General features: G+C 45.1%; 1 protein-coding gene across 1 annotated transcript in view; it reads left to right on the forward strand.

The window, feature by feature from the left end:
* Window positions 1-21,213, forward strand: part of LOC115652910 (transmembrane protease serine 11C-like) — a 63,935-nt gene that overhangs the window by 14,604 nt on the left and 28,118 nt on the right. The window contains exon 4 of the mRNA XM_030565558.1: window positions 18,920-18,987. Within this exon, the coding sequence (XP_030421418.1) occupies window positions 18,920-18,987 (68 nt within the window). The remainder of the gene's footprint in view (window positions 1-18,919; window positions 18,988-21,213) is intronic.

Here is a 21,213-nt window from a genome sequence, read left to right on the forward strand (position 1 = left end):
TGCTACGTGGTTAGAGGGATGTGTTTAACTGTGACAAGGTGGGTGAGATAATATCTTGTATTGGACCAACTTCTGTCAGTGAAAGAGACAAACTTTTGAGTTACACAGAGTTCTTCAAGTCCAGAAAAGTTACTTCGAGCAGCAAAGTTAAATACAAGGTGGAGCAGATTTGTTTAGCATAGGTAGTTAATACATATTCTAATCTAAGGAATCATTCAAGGTGGAGTGGCCTATTGACACCTCTGCAGTCATATGAGGGGAAAAAACGGGGTGCTGGTTAATGGGTTACAAATTGTTGTAATAAGGCATACATCTGGTGTCACTGTTCAGTCTGTGATTTTAGTGTCTAGTAGAATTATGAATTTAAGTGCCCAGGCTCATCTTCTGAAAGTGTTGTGCAGGTTTCCTTTGAGGATGAGGACTGAGAGGTCAGGTATAGAGTGATTGTTGTGTGAAAAGTATTCACCCACAGGTGATAGGGTGTTTTTATCTTTTATCATTTTCCTGTGTGAGTTTATTCGGAAGTGTAGTGATTGTCTGGTTTCACCCACGTAGTTGTTGTTGAGGCATTGAGCGCATTGGATGAGGTACACCATGTGTTATGATAGGCGTGTGTAGGACCCATGGATCTTGAAAGGTGTGATGTGGAGGGTGTTGATCATTGTCATAGTGGAGAGATGGCTGCAGGTTTTGCATCTGTTTTTCTGGCAGAGTCTAGTACTGCTTTGAGTTGATGTGGCCTGGTTTGTGTGGAGCTTGCTTCTGATAATGAGCTTGGAGAGGCTGGGAGGTTGTTTGAAGGCCAGAAGAGGAGATTCAGGAAAGATTTCATTCAGGATGGGGTCCCCATTGAGCATGGGTTGTAGCTGTTTGATGATATCCTGTTTGGAGTCTAGTGTGAGGTGGCAGGTGGCAGGTGACAAGTAGGGGTGTGCAGTTTGAGGTGGGGTGGTTATTTCTGCATTTAGCAGCTTCTCTTGGCGTATTTGGGTGGCCTGTTCCTTGAATCGATTTACTTCTCTGGTGGAGTTTCCTTGTTTGGTAAAGGCAGTTTTTGCCAGCCGACCAGGATGAGGGTGGTCTAGCTTAGTGTCCAAAGCAGGCGGCAGGCCGGAGCCAGAGCTGTAGTCAGTTGCCAGAGCTAGGGTTAAGACCAGAAATCATAAGAGCCGGGAGTCGAGCCAGAGTCCATAGTCAGGAGCCAGAGGCAAGGTTCAAATCCAGAGGTCAGGAACTTGAGCAAGCAGGGTAGCAGGCTAGGAAGGGTTCAAGGCAGGGATGGGAGAGAGGCAAGGCTGGGTGCAAGGCAGGACCAGATAGGAATAAGGTGGCCCAGGAGCAGGCACACTGGTGGGCATGAGTGTTGAGAGCACAAGGTGCTTCTATTCCTGGCTTAAGAACCAACCTGCTGGCCTCGGAAGCCAATCAGGTTGTGTGGTTATCAGGCAGCTGTTGCAGGCCAGCTGTACTGACGAGGCTGCCTGGAGACTAGCTCTGCTGCAGGCCCCAATTCCTGACAATTTTGAGTATGTTAAGGTGTGTGTCCTGTTCTGTGGTATCTGAATGCCTGGCTGTAGAGAACAGATTTCTCGGTGTGTTTTGGGTGGTTACTGGATCTGTGAAGGTAGCTGTGGTGATCCATGGGTTTCTTGTGTATAGCTGTCTGTAGGGTTCCATTGTTGAAGCTGATTGTGGTGTCCAGGAAATTGATGCTAGTGTGGGAGTGCTCCACAGAGAGTTTAATGGACGGGTGGTGGTAAGTTGTTGAAATCTATGAGGGAGATTATCATCCATGCAGAGGATGAAAATATCAAACCCCAAATAAATCCGTTTTACCCTGTATAAAGCTTATACAAGGTAAACTCATAAACTGTTTGCTCTCTATAACACTGAGAGAGAGAGATGCACAGCTGTTTGCCCCCCTCAGGTATTAATACATACTCTGGGTTAATTAATAAGTAAAAAGTGATTTTATTGAATACAGAAAGCAGGATTTAAGTGGTTCCAAGTAGTAGCAGACAGAACAAAGTGAATTACCAAGTAAAATAAAATAAAACACGCAAATCTAAACCTAATACAGTAATAAAACTGAATACAGATTAAATCTCACCCTCAGAGATGTTTCAATAAGTTTCTTTCACAGACTGGATGCCTGCCTAGTCTGAGCACAATCCTTTCCCCTGGTACAGCCCTTGTTCCAGCTCAGATGGTAGCTAGGGGATTTCTCATGATAGCTTCCCCACTTTGTTCTGTTCCACCCACTTATATATCTTTTGCATAAGGTGGGAATCCTTTGTCCCTCTCCAGGTTCCCTCCCTCTCCTTCTCAATGGAAAAGCACCAGGTTAAAGATGGATTCCAGTTCAGGTGACAAGATCACATGTCACAATAAGACATCATTACCCACTTGCCAGCACACTCGTATACAGGAATACTCACAAGTAAAACAGAGCCATCTACAGTCAATTGTCCTGGTTGATGGAAGCCATCAAGATTCCAAACCGCAATTAATGGCCCACAATTGCATAATTACAATAGGCCCTCAGAGTTCTATTTCATATTTCATATTTCTAGTTTTCAGGTACAAGAGTGATACATTTATACAAATACTCAGTAGATTATAAGCTTTGTAATGAAACCTTACAAGAGACCTTGTGCATGAAGCATATTTCAGTTACATTATATTCAAACTCATTAGCATATTTTCATAAAATCATATAGCTTGCAACGTCGCAGGGTGGATCTCAGAGGGCTGTCCATTGTCTTGTAAATATTAGAGCCAGGCAACTATGCTGTCACTGTGAAGGATGTTGGTATGTAGAGAAGTGACATCCATGATGGCAACGACGGTGTTCTGAGGGAGGTTGTTAATGTTGCAGAGTTTATGGAGGAAGTCAGTTGTGTCTTGGAGGAAACTGGCCCTTTGTGTGGTGAGTGGTTTGAGGATGGTTCCTATGAGTCCTGATATTCCTTTAGTAAGAGTGCTGTGGCCAGATATGAAGGTTCTGCCTGGGTTCCCTTGTTTATGTATCTTGTGAAGTATATAGAAGGTCCTTGGGGTGCATTCATGGGGGGTGAGGTTGTAGAGTTTCTCCTGGAGTTGTTTGGGGAAAGATTTGATGATAGCCTCAAATTTCTGGGTAAACTGTGGTGTGGGGTCTTCTTCGAGTTCTTTATACTGTAGAAGTTGGTGTCGGAGAATTGTTGGTTGGTCTTGTTAATTGTTGAGGACTATGATGGCACTCCCTTTTGTCTGCTGGTTTGATCACTATCTGGTGGTGAGATTTCAGGGATTGTATGGTTATCCTCTCGGTGGTGAAGAGATTGTGGTGGATGTGATGTTTAAGGATTTTATGGTCAGTTTTTTTCCTGAAGCAATCAATGTAAAGATCAAGAGTGTGGTTTCATCCGCTCTGTGGTATCCAGTCAGATTATTTTTTTCTTACGATTGTTAGTGGGGATGTGGTATTTGTGAGTGGTCTCATCATTTTTGTGAAAGAATTTTTTGAGGCAGAGTCTGTGGAAGAATTCTTAAGAACATAAGATTGGCCATACTGGGTCAGACCAATGGTCCATCCAGTCAAGTATCCTGTCTTCCAACAATAGCCAATTCCAGGTGCTCCAGAGGGAATGAAAAGACCAGGTAATCATCAAATAATCCATCCCCTGTTGCCCATTCCCAGCTTTTTTGACTGCTGTTGCAAATTGAGAGAACTATCCACAATGACACCAAAATCTCTTTCTTAAGTAGTAACAGCTAATTTAGACCCCATCATTTTATATTGTGATAAACTCAGGACAGATAGCTGCAAGGGAGGGGTAGGAATCAGTAACAGAAGGTTAAAAGGCCCTCCTCCTTATCAACTGAGAGGCAACCACAGGTCAATCAGGTTCAGCTGGGAAAGGTTACCAAGGTAGTAAATTAGAATTAGCTGAGGGGGGAGCTACCTGAGGTTAATTGGGACCAGCTGATTCCAACTTGGGGCTGCCTGAGACCTTTTTAAACCCTTCCCTGTGGAAGGAAGGGGAGGAGAGTAGAGAGAGAAGAAGCCCTGCTGCCAGGAGTGCAGGAGCAGAAAAACAGCGAGACCCTCCAGGAGGAGAGGCCGTACTTTCTCCCACAAGGGGGGTAAGAATTCACTAACCAGGACTAGTGGAGATACAGGGAGCAAATTTCCCTTGTGTCCCAAGGGGGACCACATTACCTGAGCCTGTCTCACCAGGGCTGAAAGGAGCAGAGACTGGGGAGACTGAGGAGGTGCCTTGCCACACGTGGTGTCAAAAGTGGGATAAGAGTGAGACTTCGTGGCACGTCATCTTGGGGCAGGGTAAAGCACCCCCCAACCCAGAGAAAAAAAAAACACAAACAAACCCAAAATGGAGGATGTAGTAAAGGCATTGTTGCAGGCCACTGCAGCCCAACAAGAAGCTACCAGGGTGCAGATAGCTGCCCAGCAGGAGGCAGTGCGAGTACAGCAGGAGACAAATCAACTACTGATGAGCCAGGTGGCTCAGGATCGAGCCACCCTGCATGAGGTTGTGAACCAGTTAAAAGCCCTGACCACCCTAGCGCACGGCCCCCCTGGGACTCGGCCCCTGCGGGCAAGTCACTGCTTACAGAAGATGACGATGGATGATGACGTGGAGGCATACCTCCTTGCGTTTGAGAGAACAGCCCGGCGGGAGGCCTGGCCCCAAGACCAGTGGGCCAGTATTCTGGCTCCTTTTCTGTGTGGGGAGGCACAGAAAGCATATTTTGACATGACAACAGAAGCAGCTTCAGATTACTCCCAGCTAAAGGCGGAGGTCCTAGCGAGGTCTGGCGTGATGACAGCTGTAAGGGCACAACGGTTCCATGAGTGGACATACCGGGTCAACAAAGCCCCGAGGTCTCAGCTCTTTGACCTGATCCATCTAGCCAGGAAGTGGCTGCGCCCCGAGACCCACCGGCTGGAGGAAGTTGTGGAAACCATGGTGCTGGACAGGTACATGAGAGGGCTACCGCCGGCCATACGAGGATGGGTCAGTCAAAATGATCCCTCCTCCTATGATGAGCTAGTTGCCCTCGTAGAGAGACATCTAGCAGCGCAGGAACTTTCTCGGACCACTGCGGAAGGGAGGCGCCAGAGTAGAAGACAAGTCCATGTACCAAGGGCTCGAGTTGCTGTAGCTCCGGGCCGAACTCTGGAGGGGAGGAAGGAGGCCAAAGAGCAGCCAGAGTACTCGGAGGGACTCGGGGACTGGGAGAGAAAGACTCGGGGGTAAGGCCTCACAGCCCGAAAATTAGGGGGCTGCCCCGAGCAGGATACCGATGTTATGCATGTGGAGAGATAGGGCATATAGCTGCCCAATGCCCAAACCTAGAGGAGCACATGCAATGCGACCTGGGAAATCTGGAAGAGCCATGTGACCTGATAAATCTAGTAGGGGTAGCGATGGTCCCTCATAGATATACTAGGTCAGTTAAAATGAATGGCATAAAGACCACCGCATTAGTAGACTCAGGAAGCGCAGTCATGCTGGTCTCGGGGAAGCTGGTCGGGTATGATCAACTATCCCGGGCCAAGTGCACAGGGATATCCTGTGTCCATGGGGATGTCAATTACTACCCGACCATCCCAGTAAAAATGGAGGTCCTGGGGAACCCCATTAAGGTGATGGTGGGGGTGGTCCCGAAATTCCCCTACCCAGTCCTCATAGGACGAGACTTCGCAGGGTTCAGCAGTCTACTTCCTGGAGGGGAGTCAGAAGGTGATAATGACCCAGAGAGCAATGGGATGGCCTCGATAGTTAGTGACCCCCCGGCCTTCCATGAGTTTGCCCAGGATTTATTCTCGCCCCCTGAGAAACCCAGGAAGACTCGGCGAGAAAGGAGGGCAGATAAAAGGAGAGGAACAAGAATCCTGACCCAGAACCAGAAGCCTATACTCGTAGGGGAAAAAGCTGGTCGGACTGACAAGGAAACTAGGCAGGAGGCTGTAAGGCCAGCAGCTGGGCCCAGTTCCCCAGGGACCTCCCTCGAGGGGGAAGGGGAATAGAACCCCCTGAGTTTGGGCAAATTGGGCCTTCACTAGAGAATTTTGGGCTGGATCAGGCCAATGATCCAGTATATAATAATATTCGCAAAGAAGTAGTTGAGGTGAATGGGGTCCCTGTGGAGGGAAGAGCCAAGGGCCCAGGGCCATATTATGTGATCAAGAAGGATCTGCTATACAGGGTAGTCCGTATCCAAGAGCAGGTCGTGGAACAACTCCTAGTACCACAGAAACATCAGAGGGGAGTGATGGAGCTAGCCCACAGCCATTTGTTCGGGGGCCATCTGGGAATAGATAAAACCCTGGATTGAATTCTGCAGAGGTTTTTTTGGCCTGGAATATATGCGGTGGTCCGAAGATATTGTGCCTCCTGTTCGGAATGCCAATTACATGGGCCCCGACCACGCCTAAGGGCACCTTTGGTACCTCTGCCGATTATTGATGTCCCCTTTGAGCGAATAGCTATGGACCTAGTAGGGCCGCTGGAAGAATCGGCCCGAGGCCATGAGCACATACTGGTGGTGATAGACTATGCCACCCGGTACCCCGAGGCTGTTCCCGTACGGAACACTACGTCCAAGATCATAGCTAAAGAATTAATCCAGATTTTTGCTAGAGTGGGAATACCTAAAGAGATTCTGACGGACCAAGGGATTCCCTTTATGTCTAAATTAATGAAGGACCTATGTGCCATGCTCCACATACGGACCCTAAGGACATCAGTCTATCATCCGCAGACAGATGGCCTCGTCGAACGTTTTAATAGAACATTGAAGAACATGATACGAAAGGTGGTGAGCCGGGATGGGAAAAACTGGGACACCCTGTTACTGTACCTAATGTTTGTGATAAGGGAGGTACCACAAACTTCAACTGGGTTCTCCCCATTTGAACTGTTGTATGGTCGCCACCCCCGTGGCATATTGGACATTGCCAAGGAAAGTTGGGAAGAACAGCTGAACCCAGGGAAAAACCTCATCGAGCATGTGTTGCAGATGAAAGACAGGATAGCCCAAGTCACCCCCATAGTGCGGGAACACATGGAAAGGGCACAAGGGGCCCAACAAACATACTACAACCGCCAAGCGACGATCTGAAAATTCCAGGTGGGAGATCGGGTAATGGTGCTTGTACCCACAGCGGAGAGCAAGCTCCTGGCTAGATGGCAGGGGCCATTTGAGATAATAGAAGCCATTGGAGAAGTCAATTACAAGGTCCGACAGCCTGGACGCCGAACGCTGGAGCAAATCTATCATGTAAACCTGTTGAAACCTTGGCAAAACAGAAAAGCTCATGTAGTCACTCTAGGGTCACCTCCTCCCGAGAGCAACCCACCTGGCCAAGTGAGAATATCCCCAGAATTGACCCCTGAGCAACGATCTGAGGTGATCACCATGATCAAGCGCAACGGGGACGTATTCTTGGAAAACCCAGGCAGGACTACGGAGGTTCACCATCACATCCTCACAGAGCCTGGAGTGAAGGTGAATGTCAAGCCATACCGGGTCCCGGAGGCGAAAAGAGAAGAGATCAAAACAGAAGTCAGGAAAATGTTGAAGTTAGGAGTTATTGAAGAGTCACATAGCCAATGGTCAAGTCCAGTGGTCCTTGTACCTAAACCAGACGGCAGTACGAGATTTTGCAATGACTTCCAGAAACGAATGAGGTGTCCCAATTTGATGCATACCCTATACCCCGGGTAGATGAGTTAATTGACCGACTGGGGAAAGCACGATTTTTGTCCACCCTTGATCTGACTAAGGGTTATTGGCAAATTCCCTTGGCCAAGGCCGACAAAGAGAAGACAGCCTTCGCAACACCAGAGGGACTGTATCAATACACAGTCCTCCCTTTTGGTTTACATGGGGCTTCTGCAACCTTCCAACGGCTCACGGACAAACTGTTGCATTCACATGGCAAGTATGCAGCCGCCTATCTTGATGATGTCATCATACATAGTCCAGATTGGGAGACGCACTTGGGAAAGGTAGAAGCAGTCCTCGACACCTTGAGGAAGGCGGGGCTGACTGCAAATCCCTCCAAATGTGCAATTGGGCTAGCAGAAGCCAAGTACCTGGGGTATATAGTGGAGAGAGGCGTGGTGAAGCCCCAACTCAACAAGTTAGAGGCAATTCAGAATTGGCCCCGACCAGTCCGGAAGAAACAAGTCAGAGCATTCCTGGGGCTGGTTGGGTACTACAGGTGGTTCATCCCCCACTTCGCCACCAGGGCATGCCCGTTAACAGACCTAACGAAAGCCCGTGGTCCGGACATAGTAAGATGATCTAGCGCGGCTGAGGAGGCTTTTGCAGATCTGCGGACCGCCCTCTGCACCAACCCAGTGCTGGTATCTCCAGACTAGGAGAAAGAGTTTATCCTGCAAACGGATGTCTCTGAGGTTGGATTGGGAGCGGTTCTTTCCCAAATAGTTGGAGCAGAAGAACACCCAGTCCTGTTCCTCAGTAGGAAACTCCTGCCCAGGGAACGTAAATATGCCATAGTAGAGAAGGAATGCCTGGCCATGAAGTGGGCCGTAGAAAGCCTTCGCTACTACCTACTCGGACGGAGGTTTACCCTTGTCACGGACCATGCCCCTCTGAAGTGGATGCACCAAAACAAAGAGAAAAATGCGAGAGTGACAAGGTGGTTCCTGTCGCTACAGCCCTTCCACTTCAGAATACAACCTAGGTCCGGAATAGAGCATGGCAACGCGGATGGCCTTTCAAGGGTGCATTGTTTGCCGACCCAAGTAGCCCAACCCTGTAGTGTTGAGCGGGGGGGGGGGGTTATGTGATAAACTCAGGACAGATAGCTGCAAGGGAGGGGTAGGAATCAGTAACAGAAGGTTAAAAGGCCCTCTTCCTTATCAACTGAGAGGCAACCACAGGTCAATCAGGTTCAGCTAGGAAAGGTTACCAAGGTAGTAAATTAGAATCAGCTGAGGGGGGAGCTACCTGAGGTTAATTGGGACCAGCTGATTCCAACTTGGGGCTGCCTGAGACCTTTTTTAAACCCTTCCCTGTGGAAGGAAGGGGAGGAGAGTAGAGAGAGAAGAAGCCCTGCTGCCAGGAGTGCAGGAGCAGAAAAACAGCGAGACCCTCCAGGAGGAGAGGCCGTACTTTCTCCCACAAGGGGGGTAAGAATTCACTAACCAGGACTAGTGGAGATATAGGGAGCAAATTTCCCTTGTGTCCCAAGAGGGACCGCATTACCTGAGCCTGTCTCACCAGGGCTGAAAGCAGCAGAGACTGGGGAGACTGAGGAGGTGCCTTGCCACAATATGTATAATTGGGATTATGTTTTCCAATGTATATTACTTTGCATTTATCAACACTGAATTTCATCTGCCATTTTGTTCCCCAGTCACCCAGTTTTGTGAGATCTCTTTGTAACTCTTTGCAGTCTGCCTGGGACTTAACTATCTTGAGTAGTTTTGCATTATCTGGAAATTTTGCCCCTTCACTGTTTACCCCTTTTTCCAGATCATTTATGAATATCTTGAATAGAACTGGTCCCAGTACAGATCCCTTGGGGACACCACTATTTACCTCTCTCCATTCTGAAAACTGACCATTTATTCCTACCCTTTGTTTCCTATCTTTTAACCAGTTACCGAACCACGAGAGACCTTTCTCTCTTATCCCATGATTGCTTATTTGTTTAAGAGCCTTTGGTGAGAGACCTTGTCGAAGGCTTTGTGAAAGTCCAAGTACACTATATCCACTGGGTTACCCTTGTCCACATGCTTGTTGATCCTCTCAAAGAATTCTAATAGATCTCTGAGGCCTGAGTTCCTTTTACAAAAGCAATGTTGACTCTTCCGCAACAAATCCTGTTCCTCTGTGTATCTGATACTATAATTTAACCAGCTTGCCCGGTACTGAAGTCAAGCTTATCAACCTGTAATTACCAGAATCACCTCTAGAGCCTTTTAAAAAAATTAGTGTCATATTAGCTATCCTCCAGTCATCTGTTACAGTAGCTGATTTAAATGATAGGTTACATACTACACTTAGTAGTCCTGCACTTTCATACTTGAGTTCCTTCAATACTTTTGAGTGCCACCTAGTCCTGGTGTCTTATTACTGTTTAATTTATCAATTTGTTCCCAAACCTCCTCCACTGACACCTCAATATGGAACAGTTCCTCAGATTTGTCACCTAAAAAGAATGGCTCAGATGTGAAGATTGATGCAAAGAATTCATTCAGCTTCTCCATAATGACATTATCTTCATTTGAGTGCTCCTTTCACACCTCGGTCATCAAGTGGCCCCTCTGGCTGTTTGGCTGGCTTCCTGCTTCTGATGTACTTAAAAAATGTTGCTGTTAGCTTTTAAGTCTTTGGCTAATTGCTCTTCAGATTCTTTTTTGGCCTGCCTAATTATATTTTTATACCTGAGTTAATACAATGACTAAACAACTAGTTCTATTTATTGGGTCCATTTATAAGGCACCCATCATTTTGGTATCAGAGTGCACTTTACATAGCATGGATTATGAGCCATTAACAATCCCAAATATAGGGCCATATGGTGGAGTCGTTGTTAATTTTGTTATACAGTCCTTACTCTGGCAAAGTCTAATTCAACTGAATAACAATGAGAACTAAGTCAAACAAACAAACAAACACACAAAAAGAGTTGCTTTATGGAACTCATGCTTTTTAGTCCCATGGTTTTAAAGAACAGAAGACAGGAAGAAACTTGACTGCATGGAATTCCAGGGCCAACAGCTAGCTGAAAAGCTGGTACGATCAGGTGTGTCTTGTAAGGTACTTTAAAGACCTGATTCCAGCAAAGTGCTTAAGAAGGTGAGTTGTTCTTTTGACGTCAGTGGAACCACTTGCAGGCTTAAACTGAAGCATGTGCTTTGCTGGATCTGGGCCTTATTGTACCCAGGTTTTGGCTTAGGCATAGATTCCGCAGGAGAAGATCCCAGAGGTGGGAGCTGGCCATGGAGATCTTCCTGGAGCACCAGTTTCCATGAGCTTTCCTTTTGGGACAGGGTGATGGAGTACACCCAGTGACTGTAATTGTGGTGGTGGTGGATAAGAGGAGAAGAGAGAGGGCTAAACTCAGAGGTGATGTACAGGGTGGTGGGAATTACATATTGGGAAGAGTGTGGTTATAGTCCTGTCAGTCCCAGGATATTAGAGACACAAGGTAGATGAGGTAATATATTTTATTGGACCATCTTCTGTTGGTACGAGAGAGAAGCTTTCAAGCCACACAGAGCTCTCCTCCAGGTCTGGAAAAAGCACTCAGAGCTGAAGGGAAACTCTCTGTGGCTCTAAAGCTTGTTTCTCTCACCAACAGAAGTCGGTCCAGTAAAAGATATGACCTCACCCACCCTGGCTTTCTAGAATTGAGAGGAGGGTATATGAGAGTCCAAAGGAGTCTGAACTGGAATAAGTTACAGAAGAAGGAGGTCTAAGGATGTGTGAAGTAAAGCAGAGGCCTACTTCACCATATGACTGTTTGTACCCTCCTCCTAATGCTTGTCCTGCTACCACTCTCGCTTCTCTCCCCGTAGTGGGTGAGTTACACCTGTGAGACTCAGACTGAGTTGGCCAAATTATAAAACCAGCTACGGTGTGAGAGGGAGTAAATTACACATTGGGAAGTGGGCGTGAGTCTCAGCAAGCCTGGCTTGGTTAAATTTACATGTTGAAAGGGCTGGGGAAAGGTGTGATGTCTCTCTCAACCTAAACTCCCTTCTGAATATGACCCACTTTTCTAAAACTTGGGCTTAAGTCATTTCAGCCATTCTAGTTGGTGGCCAACATTTGGAACTTTACCTGGAAATGGATTTGCAGTGAGGGTAGGGTATGATCCACTGGGGAAATATGCTTCCTCCATCTGCCTCACTCAGAAGGCAAGTATTGTAGCTACATTCTGCGCTAGCCAAAGCTTTCAAAGGGCCATCAAGTTTAGTCCTAGGCAGGGGGGTTTGCAATAGCAAGTCCCCAGCAATGTGATCCTATTTTTATCAACTTTCATAAACCTCATGGGATAATATTTTTAAATATAGTTCCCTAAAGTTAGGCTCCTATGGCCTTATTTAGACAGGTGCTGGGTGCACAGGTTACTTAGATACCTAAATGAGGACTTAGAGGTAGACCCAGTCAAAATAGTAGAAAAAAAATCTTTGAATAACCCAGGATGGTCTTTTGTTTTGTTTTGTTTTGCTGAAGATTTGGGTTTTAAAAATATGTGCATATCATGAAAAACTAAAAACTTTCTGGTTTTCTAAATAAACATTCTTAATTTTTTTCAGTTTAGTATTTTTCCCCCTTCTTCTCCAGCCTTTCTTACCTTTTTCCCTTTTCCATTTTACCATTGGAAAAACATCACAAGTGTTAGTTTATATTTTTTCATTAAACAAATAGAAGTTCTACTTTTCTCTTGGCATCTAATTTCAACAACAAAAAATTTTGTTGGGGGGAGGGGCTTTTTTTTCTGAAATACACATACATACTATTTTTTGACAAGCTCTGCTTAGGAGACCTAACTTTAGCTAACTGAATAGTTCTTGTTTTTCCAAAAACATGGCTACCAATCTAGTCTGTCACAATGTAAGCTCCCTCGAGAGGTGAAAATGCTACTCTACATGTGTTACTCAAATGTGACAAAAGAGTATACTGCTGATTCCTGCACAAAGCATGGAATTAGATGGGGAAACAGCAAAACCAAATGCCTCCCTGCAGCTCAGCCACCTGGGAAATGTGGCTGAACAACGGAGGAAGTTGGCATGATGATGACTGATTTATTTAGCTACTGAGTTGGAATTTTATAATGCACTCAACGTTCAGTATAAAGCTGTAGGAAATAACCAAGTTGTGGTTTTACTTGATGCACACTGTACCCTAAGAAAGACAGTAACATACAAAAGGCATCATTTCTTTTTTTGTGTCTTAAGTTCATTCAATATTTGGGAAAATACTTGAATATGTTCTTAAAGTTAAGTACATGCTTAAGTGTCATTGAAGTCAACCGAACATACAAGTATGTTTAAAGTTAAGCACGTGTTAAGGTGCTCCTCTCAGATGAGATGCTGTACTGAATCAGGGCCTTAGTCAGGTACCTGTGTTTATATAGGACTTTCACTTAGCAACAGGGGGGAGAAAAATAGTCACAAAACTCTGGGAAATGTGATTTAGGTCCCAGAGTTAGCAGATCCAGCGTGGTATCTGAAACGAATTATTAATTATATTTGTTAGTGAGATGATTTCGAGTTGATGGTATTCCTTTAACAAAAGCAGTATATATCTCCAGAGCTGCAAATATACACACAGTGTTTGCCTGAGTTTACAGCTCTTTGCAAGTTTTTTTTTGTAATGGAAAGTACTTTTCCTGATGACATCCATACCAGCTGCTTTTTCATTTCCCCCTTGGTTTATCAGGGTGCCAGATGTGATAAACATTCTCCTGCATATGAGAAAGCCTGGAACAAAGGTACCAGGAAGGATCTTTTTGCAAAAAAGGGCAAAAGCAGGTCATTTGCCTGCAGGTCTAATGGGTGCCCCAAGTGCAATCACTGGGCTGTTCACTGGATCAGGATCCCAAGTCAGTACTGAGAAGAGAAAAGATTAGAAGAAAGACTTGAGGCTCTGTTACAGACAAACTTGATACAGGAGCCCCTGCCAACGTATGGCTAGAAAAGATGCACAAGAAACCCAGGTATAAGAAAAATAAAATAGGCTAAATGTCATGAAGCTCAATTATCGGTAAATTAGGCTATCAGATCTGGAGTGTATGGTTGACATGGAATCTTATCTTGGTTACACAGCTGTAAAGCCAGAATCATTCCACTGACTTAACGAAAATTAAATCAGTAGAATGACTCTTGATGTACACTGGTATAACTGAGATCAGAATTTGGCCCTCGTAAAAGCCTTAAGCTCCATAGCTGATATTCCAAGAGGCAGTTGTTTAAAACATGCGGTCAATTATGGGGGGAAAGAATCAAAACAAAACACCGTGCATGTGTGAATTATGATTTTTCAAACCCTTATAACCAGACCACATCAAAACAAATCTTCCCAGGGATACTGAAAACCACTTTTCTCCATAGGGCTATTTCCCTCCAAACTTCAGCTTCTCACCTCCACCTGCTCTGAAGCATCGGCTGTTCAAAAAACAAAAAGCAAAATGTTGTTATAATGGGGAAAGTGCAGTTAAAACAAAAAATACCCCTCTCCTTGTTCTCCAAAGCGTCTGACCCATTTCTTTCAGAATTTGTGAAAATATTCATTGGCTGCAGGGTGAAAGTTTTAGAAAGTTAGTTATGAACAACTGAAAACAGGGAGTAGGAATGGAAACACTTAGGTGACCTTAACTGAGGCTGCCTCTATTATTACTGGTGTCATGAAGCTATAACGCAGCAAAGAGTCTGTCAAATTGGTTGCGTTAGGGATAAACATTGTGGTTGTTTAAATCCTGAAGTAAAATTCCCTCTTCAGGAACTAACATACTTGATTAGTTATTTGTCCTCAACCGCTGACACAGCAAGGAACCATCCAGATGAACTCTTTATGGCAGTGCACAATCGGATTATGCCTGCCTGCCTCGTTTCTTTGGGAGTCCCTTCCATTTGATTTCTGATGTGCTTGTGATCTCCTTTGTGCATAGACTGAGTGAGGAATATTCTTTCCTGCCCTTTCAATTAGGAGAGATGCAGATTCCTGATGGACCATCCTACATTAGTTGTGTTTATTTGAGTTCTGCTGAGAATGTTCTCTATTTCTGGGCCTGAAGCTCACAAATTGCTGCTGTCACCCTTTTTCCCTCCATTTTGTTTGCTTAAGGCAAATGATGTTGCTGTGGAGTCATTACTGGCTGGCATTGCCAGTGTCTCAATTAGTAAAGGGGACGTGTCTGCCTCCAGAAAGCATGCAGAGGTCCCTCTTTGCTCAGGGATCCATCAGCTGATTCCAAAATGCTTTCTCAGTACCAGCCAGCCTCCATCTTTCTCAAAGAGAATGAGATTGAGAAGGCCACCAACTCAACCCTGGCTTAAGACGTTGCTTTGGAGTGGAGACCTCACTTGTCAGACTTCAAATGATCTGCTCCTGGCTATAGCTATAGAGCAGTTCCATGCTGAGACCTTTCAGCAGGTTTTGATCCATCAGCCATGGTATGATGCCTTTGCAGATAAGAGGCATTGCTGAGATGTCTGGAGCTTCTCTCTGAGATGGAAGCCAATCAATGGGGTTGGCCAACCATGTGTCAGCAATAAGGTATTTAAAATGTGATGTCTCTGAAGAACAGGTTTCTGTAGACATGAAATCTCTTGAGGTATGTCTGCTCAGCAGTTGGGAAGCATGATCCCAGCTACAGTACAGACACACCCTTGGGAAAATCATTTCTAAACAGAGGGTAGATTGTCATCAGTATGACGATGATGCCCAGCTACACTGTAGATCTCTGCCCCATCCATAGCCCATGGTGACTGCACAACATCAATACACACCTTTCTCACTATGGGAGCCTTTATTCCCTTCTCTTTTGATCCCTTTCTCTCTCCCTTATAAATTGGATCAATTTGTTTGTATGTGTTTGTAAAATATCACCATCTTAAACTTGTTTTTATTAAATTATGTTACATGGGTATATTCTCCTGTATAGTATACAGGGAAATGGACACTATAATGTGTAATTAATAACATTTGTTATTGGTAATTATTCATATTTTAGTATTATTTTCCATTTAAAAGCTATAAAGAAAGCAATTGAACCAAATGACTAGTTACATCTTATAGTGATAGTAGGAAAAAAGTCTCATAACAAGCTCCAGATCCAAAGGAACCAACAGGGTATAAAAGAAGAGCGCTTTCTGAACCTGAATGTGGAAGAAATATATCTGGCACTGGTTGGAGATATAGGAACCAATGTTTGGAATTCAACAGGACTTGTGTTCCTGAGTCATTTGGGTGCTTTTCAAAATCTCACCCACATAGTTCAGTGGGTTTTGGCAAACACCCCAAAGTTCCGAGCTTTTTGCCACATCCTTTGGTAGATCCTGCTTCCTTAGGAATGTCCTTTAACATCTCTGGAGTGTTCCATGGAGAATTAACAGAGTTATTGGAAAGAAGAACTAGTACTGACGTCTTGATGTAATTCTCAAAGGAGGAAAATTTGTGATAACACTCAGTATGAGGGGAAAATGCTCTTTCACATTCAAGTGTGGAATTACACAAATGAGACCAAAATCCAGTACTGGGCTTACTTGCTTACACTCATTGCTCAGGTTTGAAATGTTCAGTATCTATCATAACCGGGAAAGGAGCTAGGACATCCTTGTTATGTCTGGCTGGATCACCTGACTCCTTTTAGTTTGAAAACAAAAGACTTTTTTCTGATGATTGACTCATATTTGGGCTAGTTTGACTCTTCTGTAAGCTGCAAAACAATGATTCATCCCCTATCATGGAATCTGTCTATATTGGCAAGACACGGATTTCCTGATTGGTGTTTTCAGAAAGTGCTTCAGAATGGGGTGTGCGTGGGACTTGTGGAGGGTGGAGCTGAGCATGTTATGAGTCCAAACTACCCAAAGTCAAATGAGTTGTTCAAGCTATCAGAAACAGGGGCAAGAAAACAAAGGATAATGAGGCTCCATATCTGGCTGTATCGACATGTAGAAGTGCTCTGAAAGGCTGATGAGGCTTTCTCCGCACAGTTAGCAGTGATTCTGCCAGCTAGGAGTGGGCGGCTGGCAAACAGATGCACAAAAGCTGAGAGAAAATATCTATACATCTATAGTTCTCTATAGTTCTCGACATATACACTGAGGCGGGTGGGGATGTGTGTAAAGTCTTTGAACCCGGTCCTCATCTGGCGTGAATCAGCACAGCTTCTTTGTCTTCAGTGGAGCTGTATTGATTTACATCAGCTGAGGATCTGGACCTAACTTCTGCAGCAAGACTCCCAAACATCTGTGCATCACATCACTGCTGAATTGTGCATCAACCTCAGACCAACTGAGGATGGAGGGGTTTATGGAATCTGATATGAAAGCAAGTAATGCAATCCATGCAATTTTCCCTGCACCATTTATTGTATCCAGTTTGATATATTTTGTGCTGACCCTGGGTTTTCAGTTTACAGCAGATGGCAGATTTTGCTAACGATGGTGCATAAATTCATGGTAGAAGGGTCTAGGTGGGAACCAGGAGGTCTGGTTCGCTACACAGGAGATAGTAGTGGCATTGGGGGTACTCAGAAGGAGTGGGGAATGATTTAGGATTTGGATAGTCCAGAGGAGATTGAGGGCTCTGGCAGCAGAGAAGGGGATGTTTTTCTCTTTTCTCATTGGCAGGGGAAGAGATGATTTGACATTTTGTGGAGGTATTAAATTCCTAGCACCCTACCCCAGTAACACTTGACAGCATCCAGCCAATGCATTGCTATTAGTCATCTATAACCCACTAATAGTCCCGCCCCCGAAAGCTGTCTATCCTCCTCCTTCCTTTCCCCCCATATGATGTGAGGGGTAGTAACAGACCACTTCACCTAAATGGGCCCTTGAAATATGTGTAAACTGCTTATGCTAAACAATCTGTTCCACCTTGCATTTTGCTGTGATGCTGAGCATACCTTTCCCAGACCTGAAGAAGAGCTCTGTGTGGCTCGAAAACTTGTCTCTCTCACCAACCGAAGCTGGTTCAATAAAAAATGTTATCTCACCCACTTTGTGTCTCTGATATGCTGGGACCAACACGGCTATGACAGCACTGCACAGCTAACCGCCGGCAGTGCCACTTCTGAGTAATGCAGCGATCCTGAACTCATGCTGATCAAACTGTGTATCAGGCCACAATTGTAAGATGCCTGCTCTCTCTCTTGGGCCAATCCTACACTACTGCCCCTTTCAACCTGCCAGGGCCCAAACATAGGATGCAATGTGTGACAAACAGCAGCAAACATCAGATTTTCTGGGATTGTTTCTGTTAGTGTAAATAAACTTCTGATGTAAATAGTGTTTGACAATAAAAAGGAAGGGGTAGTAGGTTGGTGTGGAAGGCAGGGACACTGTGTGTGGGAAGGCCGTCTGAATGAAATCAATGGGACTTTGGCCACTGATTTCAGTGGGATCTGGAGAGGCAGTCACTTGCGTGTGTACTAGAAGGCAGGTCTGTTAGCCCTTGAATGCTGAAGGCCTGAGCTGAGAAGGAGTTACCTCAGGTCAACTGGGGACACGGGAGTCCAACTAAGGACTGCTTGTTACCTTGAAAACATCTGTCTTGTGGTGAGAGAGAAGGAGAGGTGAGGGACAAGCTGCGGCAGGGAGAAGAGGCTTCTCCTGTGGGGGACGGCTGCTCTCCTCCCTTTAGAGGGAACAGCGAAACTAAGGACTGGCAACCAGAGGCCAGTGTAATAGGACGATACCCCAGAAAAGGGGCAGGGAAAGATATTCCCTTGTTGTTTTCCAAGTTTGTTTCTTTGTTTGGCTACCCCGAGGCCCACCGGTACACACTGGAAAATAAAAGCCGAGCAAGGAATAAAACTCTCCAGAGTGGGAGTGATTTATTGCAGGCCCCCCTGTCCCGAGGGGGAGCATTGAGCCCAGCGAAGTGAAGAAGGTGCCTTGCCACACTTACGTGTTAAGAAGATCTGCTCTAGAAGATCTGTTTTCTAGAAGATCTGCTCTAGTCCAATCAGGAATTAGTTCTGGGAAGTCCTGTGGCCTATGTTTTATGGGAAGGCAGATTACACGATCGGATTGCCTGCTTCTGTTTTTTTAATCTATGAATTTGTGAATTATTATATGAGGAGGCAGCAGCCCTGTAGGTGGATAGTGTTATAACAGAATGCCTTGTAAACACACACTCTCTGTTTACACTGAGTATTTTTAACGGGTTTTTTTTTCCTTTCTTTCAACAGATAGACCAGACATTTCAGAGTTCCATTTTAAGAAAAAAATATATCAGGTCACGTGTTGTCAGACTGAGGTATGTAAGATTGCAGCCAGGAAATCCAGGAGAAGATGTAATGGATTGTTCATCCTGCCCCAACATCCTGTTCCAGTGCAGACTATAGCTAGTCATAGGGCCCACAAATCCTATAGTGATTGCTGTTGCCTGCTGAGGGCTCCAGTGCGATTCTTTGCTGGTGCAGGGGTCTGGCCACACAGAGTTCACTGCAGGACCATGGCCTTAGGCAGTATGGAGAACAGTCTGTCTAGCTGACAGTCCACCATCACTACGTCCTGGAGTTTCCAAGCATATGATCTGAGTTGCTGGAGGAACTGGAGGGATAATGCTCTACACCTCTGAAAGTCAATCCTGAAAGCGCAGTTCATGATGGTCTTTTGATCTTCAGTTAAACAAGGCAGGAACATACTCTGCTAATCACTAAACCTCATTTGAATTGGTTGGTTGTGGCCTGTAGATGACCGAGAAGACTGGTGAAACTTCTGCACACCAAAACTAGGTGCATTATTGTGCTGGGGTCTGTAGTAGGCACTAGCTCATACTGCAGACATTCCACTGAGCTGTCCAGAACTGACAGGAAGAGAGTCAAGCCTTTATTCCTTCATTAGAATGTAGAATTTTATTTTTCATTTTCAGTTCTCTCCTTAAAGTGCACCATAAAGTCTAGGTGCGTGCACAGTAACAATATTACACTCACTCATATGTACTAAACCCCCAAGATGAACCAAAGCTACTTCATGATCATATTGCTGCAGATGGATCTCTCCTTATATCTCCAGTCTTTGTTACCATTCTGCCTCAGGCATTGATCCAGGAGACTGCATCAGCACGTTGAACTCCAGTACTCGTTTAGCTGTTTAGCCTGTAGATTCTTTGAGGCAGGGCAGTCGTTTGTAATTTGGTCAGGAAGTGACATGCCTCTCTGTGGTGCATTATAATTCATAGCAACGCAAATGACTTACCAAGACAGGTGACACATCTTCTGTCTCAAGGTCTTTGGCTCTGGATTTTTTAATGTACATTTCCCGGGGTGTGAGGAGGAGCTGATTGTACCTATCTCAGTGACTGGAGAGGTATGGCCTGCAAGAATTGACCATCATTTCTGTATGGTGCAGCACAGGAAGTGGAGGTGGGGGGTGAGGCAAGAAGAGGGAAAATGTAATGTGACGTGTGATAAGATAAGATAATCACTTGATGATGATGAGTCAACAGTGTGATACTGTTGCAAAAAAGCAAACGTGATTCTGGGATGCATTAATAGGTGTGTTGTAAACAAGACACGAGAAGTCATTCTTCCGCTTTACTCTGCGCTGGTTAGGCCTCAACTGGAGTATTGTGTCCAGTTCTGGGCACCGCATTTCAAGAAAGATGTGGAGAAATTGGAGAGGGTCCAGAGAAGAGCAACAAGAATGATTAAAGGTCTTGAGAACATGACCTATGAAGGAAGACTGAAGGAATTGGGTTTGTTTAGTTTGGAAAAGAGAAGACTGAGAGGGGACATGATAGCAGTTTTCAGGTATCTAAAAGGGTGTCATCAGGAGGAGGGAGAAAACTTGTTCACCTTAGCCTCCAATGATAGAACAAGAAGCAATGGGCTTAAACTGCAGCAAGGGAGATTTAGGTTGGACCTTAGGAAAAAGTTCCTAACTGTCAGGGTAGTTAAACACTGGAATAGATTACCTAGGGAAGTTGTGGAATCTCCATCTCTGGAGATATTTAAGAGTAGGTTAGATAAATGTCTATTAGGGATGGTCTAGACAGTATTTGGTCCTGCCATGAGGGCAGGGGACTGGACTCGATGACCTCTTGAGGTCCCTTCCAGTCCTAGAGTCTATGAGTCTATGATGATAACCCTGAGGCTGATGCTAAACAAAACAGCCTGCTGGAGAGGACATTTATAGCTATTGGGTCTAGATTGGGGCAGGGATCACGTGATTGTAAAATGCCTGGTGCCTTTTGAGGGGTAATAGGTCTCTCTGTTGTCCAGCACCAGCAGATAATGAGAAAACCCAGTTTGGGTTTGAGAAGTGTTCTGCTTGCTGCGGATTGTCATCATGAGGCTGAGTTGGTGAATTCTGCATAAGCTGTTTGCATCCATTTTTTTTAAACTTATTTCCCTTTTCTGTCAATTATTTATTTATATTAAAGTAGCACTTCAGAGCCCTAGTCTTGGACCAGGATCCTGTTACGCTAGGCACCGTCATGGCCAAGATATCACAGAATTATCAGAAGCTCTCTCTTTTC

Source organism: Gopherus evgoodei, chromosome 5 (genome assembly GCF_007399415.2).
Source record: "Gopherus evgoodei ecotype Sinaloan lineage chromosome 5, rGopEvg1_v1.p, whole genome shotgun sequence".
Lineage (NCBI taxonomy): Eukaryota > Metazoa > Chordata > Testudines > Testudinidae > Gopherus > Gopherus evgoodei.